This window comes from Syngnathoides biaculeatus, chromosome 19 (assembly GCF_019802595.1).
Source record: "Syngnathoides biaculeatus isolate LvHL_M chromosome 19, ASM1980259v1, whole genome shotgun sequence".
NCBI classification, from domain to species: Eukaryota; Metazoa; Chordata; class Actinopteri; order Syngnathiformes; family Syngnathidae; genus Syngnathoides; species Syngnathoides biaculeatus.
The window spans coordinates 17743125-17750664 of NC_084658.1; the positions used below are offsets into that span (position 1 = coordinate 17743125).

Sequence of the window (7540 nt, forward strand, 5' to 3'; positions counted from 1 at the left end):
TGTTTTTGCTGAATGTTGTGGAAGGACGGTCCACGTTTGCGGTGACCTCAATCATGACCTGGCTCTTTGACCTCTGGGGGTCATCATGGCGTTGTGCCGGTGGAGCAACCCAAAACGTTTTGACTTCTTCCGCTCAAGTTGAACTCTCCCTCGTCGCTTTTGTTTTTTTTTTTTTTGTTTTTTTTTCCCCAAACTTTACTTCAATCATCCGGTGAAGCTTCTAAATGATATTTTTCATTTTTGATCATTTTCATTTTCATTTTCGCCGGGCTCACACAGAGCAACTTAGGCTTCGGCGTTGTGCCCGAGCGCACTTCTACGGGCGGGCGCGATTGGGTTCCAGTCAGGTCCACCTGGCAGCCTCGCTTGGGTGTGCAGACTTTTACAACCACCATCTTTCGCGCCCCCCCCCCCCCCCCCCACACAAAAAAAAAAAAAAGGGCCCTGTCTAAGTGCGACAGGTCATCAGGTCATAGAAACGGGAAGTTGGCGGTCAGCGGCGGCGTGTCAGGGCGACCTCGGCGCTGGACGCTGAAGGTCGGAGGAAGTCCGACTCCCGAAAAAGGAAGCACTCGCCGCCTCCTGACGCTCGGCCGCGCCGCAAACGGGAAGTCGCTCGGGTATTTGAAGGCGCTCGCCGACGGCGTCGGTAGGCATCGCTCCTGCGACTCCGTCACGCAGGTAAGACGTCGGCAGAGGATTTTGTTCCGATTTCATTGCTGGAAATATGCAAATCGTTTCTGTGACAAAGTCCAACGCCTGAGCGTGATCAGGCTCCTAAAGTTCCGGATTTGAATCCGACCGCCTTCGATTGAAGAGCGTCGTCCGTCTGACTTCTGACCCCTTGTGGTCCGGATGACGTGATGCGCTCGCTTTCAGATCCGACCGGCTGAGCGCCGCCTGCCTGCCTGCGCCGCGGCCATCATGAACACGACGGGGCGCTACAACGAGCCGGTGAGCGACGTTTCCCACGCCGTGATTTGCGCTGGGCTGGCTCAGCGATCCGTAACGGCAAAACCGAATGTCACCGCAGCCGTCCATCATCAACCTGGTGGGCAACATCGACGACTTTCCCGAATTCCAGCCCTTCCCCCCCCACGACCACGAAGGCGGCGGCGAGGATGACCCCGAAGGCGAGGTGGACCCGCGAGGCCGCCGACAACTGCTGAGCGTGGAGGACGTGGACATGTGCAGGGAGATCAACATGCCCAAGCACCGCACCCACGCCTACGACACCCAGAACCTGGTGGTGCGCCGGGGTCAAGAGTTCCTCCTGCACATCACCTTTTCCCGACCCATCACCCCCAGGGACAAGTTCCAGCTGGAGTTCCTGATCGGTGCGTCTCGCCAAACGAAAAAGTGGGGAACACCAAGTCCGAGGCGGGACGTCTCCAAAACTCGTGCATCAGTTTAGCTTCCGGCGGGTTTGATTGCCGTGGCAACGGCGTGACGACAAATGGGGGACGCGGCGAAGGCACACACAGCCCCCGCCGAGGACCTCACGTGCCACGAGGTCCGTTCGCGTGACTTGAGGACGCTGACTGGACTGGACGTGCCCACGGTTGGCAGGGGGACTGACGGGTCGCTTGAGACTCCCTTAAAAGTTGGAGGTCAAGACTGAAGAGTTCCTAGACCACAGGTGCCAACGTGACGGCCCGGGGGCCAGATCCAGCCCGCCGGATCATTTTATGTGGCGCGCGAACACAAATCCAAATCCAAATTGATAATTGTGTTCAGCATTGATAGAATTGCGAAACCAGTCCCCCTTTGAAAGGTTGAAAAAGACATTTGGATAGGCTTCTGATTTCAAAACAATGTCCGTTTCATTTTTGTGGGTTCGGCCCTCCTCGCCCCTGACAAAAATGACTTAGACCTTCTTGTGACTTGCGCTAACGCTTTTGGGCTCAGGTTCCAACCCCTCGGTCCGTCTGCGCACCCTGGAGCGGGTCACGTTCGGCACGCGCCACAGGGGTCGCTGGCCCGGTCGGATCTTGGACACGCAGGGCTCGCGGACGGTGTTGGGAATCACACCGCCGGCCGACACCATCGTGGGGAAGTTCCGCATGTACGTGACGGTGGTGTCCAACAGGGGCTTGCAGCGCACCAAGAGGGACCCGACCACCGACTGCTACATGCTCTTCAACTGCTGGAACAGCGGTAGGTGAACGCAGCGCGGGCGGCCGTCCTTCTCGGACCCTTGACGCTCCCTCGGTGCGCCGCAGAGGATTCGGTGTATTACCCGGAGGAGCAAGGACGGCAGGAGTACGTCCTCAACGACAGCGGGATCATCTACATGGGCTCCAGGGCCACCCTGCTTTATCGCAACTGGATCTTCGGCCAGGTTTGTCGAGGCGGGCGGGCGGGCGGGACGGCGGGCGGTTGGCCGAGGCCCCCCCCACCCCCCCCACCCGCTGACCGTGTACCGTCCGGCGCCTCCTCGCAGTTTGAACGCGGTATCTTGGACGCGTGCATCTACATCCTGGACGTGTGCCGCATGCCCATCAGAAACCGCAGCAACGCCATCGAAATGGTCCGCAAGGGTTCCGCCTTGGTGAGTGCCGACGGGAAGGCCGGCAGTGAGTGGTCTCGTCTCTCTTTCTTCTTCCGCTTGGCCGCAAGGAACGCTCGTCTTCCGTCCGTCCCCGTCCTCTCCAACTTCCGCTCCGAGATTCGGCCGTGTGCAAGTCTTTCCTCCGTACGTCCCGAAACCCGCCCGTTCGGTCTTCTCCCTTGCCTCCTCCTAACCCTGCGGCCGAGAGGTTTGCCGCTTCTTCTTGTACTTCCTCCCGACACGTTCCCCGGCAAACCAAGTCTGGGCCTCCTCCGGCCGGTCTCAGGCGCCTCCACTCGACCTTCCCCGTTGCAGATCAACGCTCAGGATGAAAATGGCGTGCTGGTGGGCAACTGGAGCGAGAACTTCTCCGGAGGCACGGCGCCGACCCTGTGGACGGGTAGCGTGAATATCCTGCTGCAGTACGCCAACACGGGCAGCCCCGTGCGCTACGGGCAGTGTTGGGTGTTCGCCGGAGTCTTCAACACTTGTAAGCGCTCCCGTCGCAGCTGTGTCGAACCACAAATAAGGTGAACCTTTGCCCGTCAGTCGCCTGCAATTGTTCCTTTGGCAGTCCTGCGGTGTCTGGGCATCCCGGCCAGAGTCATCTCCAACTTCAACTCGGCTCACGACAACAACGGCAACCTGAAGATCGAGCTCATCTTCAGGGAAGACGGCTCGGCCGACGAGCGCAACACGCACGACTCCATCTGGTGGGTCTTATCCCGCGGAGGCCCGCGACCCTCTTCTTGGTCCGCCGCCGCTACGATCGTGCTTTGGCTCCGGGAGTCTGGGTCCCGTTCTTGCGTCTTACTGCCGCTTTCCGTGCTGAAAAGCGCCTCCTCCAGACAAAGACGTTGAACACGAGACATGATGGCGGTCCAGTTGCCATGGCCTTTCGCTGATGTATCAGTAATTGCCAGGCCGTACATTTGTGCATTATCGCCCGGTTTCCCCGGCCGCCGCTTCCAATATGGCAAGCCGCTCACCGTGCCGCCTGTTCAGGAACTACCACTGCTGGAACGAGGTCTTCATGACTCGCCCCGACCTGCCCCCCCGACTGAGCGGCTGGCAGGTGGTGGACGCCACCCCGCAGGAGACCAGCGACGGTAGGCGGGGCTCGCCGGGGTCGGGGGTGCTCCTTTGAAAGTCGAGGGACTCGACCGGAGACTTCCTCGTGACCTGCCTGCGCAGGACTATACCGCTGCGGTCCCGCCTCGGTCCTCGCCATCAAGGAGGGTCTGGTGGGGTACTCCTACGACGGCGCCTTCATTTTTGCCGAGGTCAGCCGCGGAGCCCGGGCCAGGCGCTTCCCCTTTCCTGCTAGCGTTAACGTCCGGGCGCACGCCCCCTGCAGGTGAACAGCGACGTCATCTACGTGACGCAGGACAAGTACGGCAACGAGCTGTCCACCTACGTGGACAAGCGGCTGGTGGGGCTGGGACTCTACACCAAGCACATCCTGGCCGACGCCCCCGTCGACGTCACGCACACGTACAAGTACCAAGAAGGTGAGGAGGAGGACGCCCCCGTTGGGCCTCGGGCCCCGGGCCCCGCTAACACGTACGCGTGCGCAGGGAGCGCCGAGGAAACCAGGGCCATGGAGGTGGCCCAGAGCTTCGGTCTGTCGAGCGATCAGCCCGACCCGTCCGGCTCCGCGGACGCCGTCATCACCGTCTCGCTCGCCGCCGAGCAGGTGAGCCGGCGTCCGTGCGTGTCGCTCCAGACCATTCGTACGCGTTTTTCTCTCAGGTGGACCTGGGTAAGGACGTGGAGCTGACGGTGGAGTTCCGCAACCACGGCCAAGCGGCCCAAACGGTGAAGGCGCTGGTGACGTGCGCCGTCATCTACTACACGGGGGTGCTGTCCAAGCGCTTCAAAGAGGAGCCCCTGGAGGTCACCGTGCCGCCCAATCAGAGTGAGTTGAAACGGACGCAGGGAAGCGCTGTTCGCTATTTCCTTTCTTATGTCCGGCGTGACGTCAGCTGCCAGCTGTTGCCTCCCAAATGGTCGATCGTGCGTCTTCTTCCATCGAGTGGACGTAAATAGAATTGTCGAGAATTCTCACGCGTGCCGACTTGCAGCCGAGCGCGTGCTGCTGACCACCAAGGCCCAGGAGTACATGAAGAACTTGGGCTTCCAGCGCTTCCTGTGCTTCACGCTGGCGGGCCACGGCGACGTTGTGTACCTGAACGCCATGAAGGTGGTCTACCTGCAGGCCCCCCACCTCCAGCTCAAGGTAGCCCCGCCGGCCGGCCGGCCGGCCGCGCGGCGATCGCCGGCCGACGCCGCTCACCCGCCGTATCCCCGCAGGCGAGCGGCGTCCACGAGGTCGGCCAGCACATGTTCGTCAACGTGTCCTTCACCAACACCTTCAACTTCCCGCTCTACAACGTCACCCTGGCCATGGAGGGCCCGCGAGCCGTGTCCAACCGGACGCGATTCTACAAGTGGGGACGTCGTCGCGCTCGCGCACGCGCGAGCAGGCGCGATAGCGTGTCATCGTGCCAGCGTCTCTTTCGTTCTTGGTTTTTCCAGCGTCCTGCAGCCTCAAGCGTCCTTCAACTGGAAGGAGTCGTTCGTCCCGCAAGTGACGGGGAAGCGCACCCTGGTGGCCGTCATGTACACTGCCAATCTCTGCGAGGTAAAAGAAATACATTTACTAAAGCGTCAATCCAACAGGAGATCCCATTTGAAAAAAAAAACAAAAAAAAAAAACCATATTTCCAACCAAAGACAATTTCAAGGGTGGCCAAATTTCAGGAGCGCCCTAACGTCAAACGGTGTCCCCAACAACCCACATAGGAGAGCGTTCGGCGTCGGCGAGAGGGGATTCCACACGGGATCGGGACCTGCGAATCAACGAACCAGCGAACAAATTGCTCTCCACTGAAATGTCAGACCGCCGTTGTTTTGTTTGTCGTTTGGCATCTCGCAGATTTGGGGCAAGGTGGACTTCATGGTGGCGGCGGCCTCCAACGCGACCGACTGAAGCGGGCGCAGCCGCCGCGTCGACCTTTCGCTCTCGCGTCGAGTGATTCCCTTTCACGCAAAATCAATCGACAATTGGGAAAAGAATCCTGCAGAAACATCGCGTCTCCGAAAGCGCCGCCGCCTTTCAGGAAAGCCCAAAACTGCCCGGCGAAGAGAGGCGGCCCGGTCGCCGACTCGTATGAATGATTATTTGTCTCTCCGATCCTCAGCATCTGCTCACAAGTGTTTCACGCTCACATACTAACAATAAAGCAAAGTCAAAAGACCTCACACGGCTCTGAGCGTTATGATGATGATGAAAGTGATAACTGTTGCTTGGCTTGAAAAGTCGAATCCAGTCCACGCTTGAGTCCAAATTCTGCCCATCAGCAATCCGGACACATCCAAAGCGTCCAATGTTCCCCCGGCCGTACCAGGGTGCGACGCCTATTTTCGCCGCAAGAGGGCAACAATCACCGCGCGTGTCAGACCAACGATCGCGACACACTCCGGTACACAAAAGTGTGGATGAATTTCATACTTGGTTACAAAGTCGCCCACAAAGTTTTTCTTTGTATGTTTTTCTGCGTGGCCTTGCGAAATGGCGGCTCTTTATGACCTTTTTTTTTTCCCCCCAACTATTTTCACGGTTTCAAGTTGTTTGAAAACACATCCGGACGGAAACGGGTCTTAGTGGACGAGGGGTGCGGAAAGTCGTCCGTCAAAGACCCCTCCCCCCAGGCCGTGTTAGCGGTCGCCATGACAACGCTGACGAAGGCACCGGCATCACAAACCGGTCCATCCAGATTGCACGCAAAACCGTTTGCAAGTCTGCACCTCGACTGCACAAATCCACCGAGCAAAGGTTAAAGGTCAAAGGACGCGTTGGTCACGTGCTCGACAGCAGGCGTCGCGATCGGAAACCGGTTTTGCGGCCCCCCCTCGCCCCTCCTAACCAGCCAGCAGGTGTCGCTGTGACGCGTCGTCGTGGACTAGCAGCGCAAAAGGGGCGGGTCCTAGACCCTGTAGTTACAGATAGGTAAAGTTTTTCAATGCGTATATTTTCTTTCTGAGGTGCATACAAATGGTCACGGCCGTCGCCGTTGACGACTTTTCAAGATGGGATACGGAGAAAACCACCTTTCAACGCCCTCCGCGTTTTGCAACATAACTCCAAAATGGCCGCCTGGCTACAGCCTTGACCTACGAGTGAGTGAGCTCATTTCTCAATGTATTCAAACGTCAAAACAAAGACACAAAATGATAAGTGACCATTTTTGGTTATTGTTTTTCATTAAGAACAAAAAAAAAAAAAAAAATCAACCTCAGTTTCATAAAGTCGCAATAAGCCCAAACACGTGCGCGCTGATGCGGAGGGGGCGTGGCCTAGCGAGCAATCTGAACGCTCCTTGTCAGTGTTTTCATTTTTGCCTATGACCTCATCGAGACCCGCCAATTTTTTCTCACTCCACTCGAGTGGCGAAAAAATTGCGAAGCTCGACAAAACACGGCGGCTCGTAAATTAAAACGAGCGCGAAGTCGGCGGCGCTCTCCGCCCCCTGGTCGGCGACGCTTCGCTCCTCGGCGATATCGCCATGGCGACGCGCCACTAAATAACTTTGTGTCGGCGCTTGCCCTCCTTCCAAAGTTGCACAAATAGCCTGAAAGTTCTTTGGACTCCTTCAAGTAGGTTTGTTTGTTTGTTTGTTTGTTTGTTTGTTTGTTTTTTGGGGGGAGGGGGGCAGCGCTTGCACTAACAACATGGCTGCGGACAGACGGGAACTAGTTTATAAAAACTCATTTTCAAAAAGGCGACGAGCCGACTTTACTTCCTGTCAGGAAACGGGCACATTTTGTTGTTTTTTAATCTGTGAACAGAAAACTTGAATTTCGGCTTTTTGCGCGGGAGTCGACGCAAATCACAACGTGAAGATCGGCAACAAGGAAAACTCCCAGACAGAAAAAGGGGAAGCGCCGGCCCGGTCCGAGAATTTGATGGCGAAGGGAGTCACGTGA

At 57.7% G+C, this 7540-nt stretch overlaps 1 protein-coding gene across 4 annotated transcripts; it reads left to right on the top strand.

Annotated features, from left to right (window-relative positions):
* The first annotated feature begins 487 nt into the window (after positions 1 to 487).
* LOC133492742 (coagulation factor XIII A chain-like) lies at positions 488 to 6003 on the top strand. 4 transcript variants are annotated; one of them, XM_061805350.1, is made up of 17 exons: positions 488 to 681; positions 880 to 954; positions 1034 to 1337; positions 1909 to 2157; positions 2223 to 2341; positions 2444 to 2551; positions 2867 to 3041; positions 3126 to 3264; positions 3557 to 3660; positions 3746 to 3834; positions 3909 to 4062; positions 4129 to 4247; positions 4304 to 4469; positions 4636 to 4790; positions 4865 to 5001; positions 5090 to 5195; positions 5490 to 5689. In XM_061805350.1, the coding sequence occupies exons 2-17, from the start codon at positions 925 to 927 to the stop codon at positions 5541 to 5543; spliced, it is 2208 nt and encodes a 735-aa protein (XP_061661334.1). In that variant the 5' UTR covers positions 488 to 681; positions 880 to 924; the 3' UTR covers positions 5544 to 5689. The 4 variants fall into 4 exon arrangements, with proteins under 4 accessions (XP_061661334.1, XP_061661333.1, XP_061661332.1 ...); XM_061805349.1 differs by having other exon boundaries at positions 3909 to 4247; positions 4865 to 5195; positions 5490 to 6003; XM_061805348.1 differs by having other exon boundaries at positions 880 to 1337; positions 2444 to 3041; positions 3909 to 4247; positions 4865 to 5195; positions 5490 to 6003.
* Positions 6004 to 7540: the final 1537 nt, after the last annotated feature.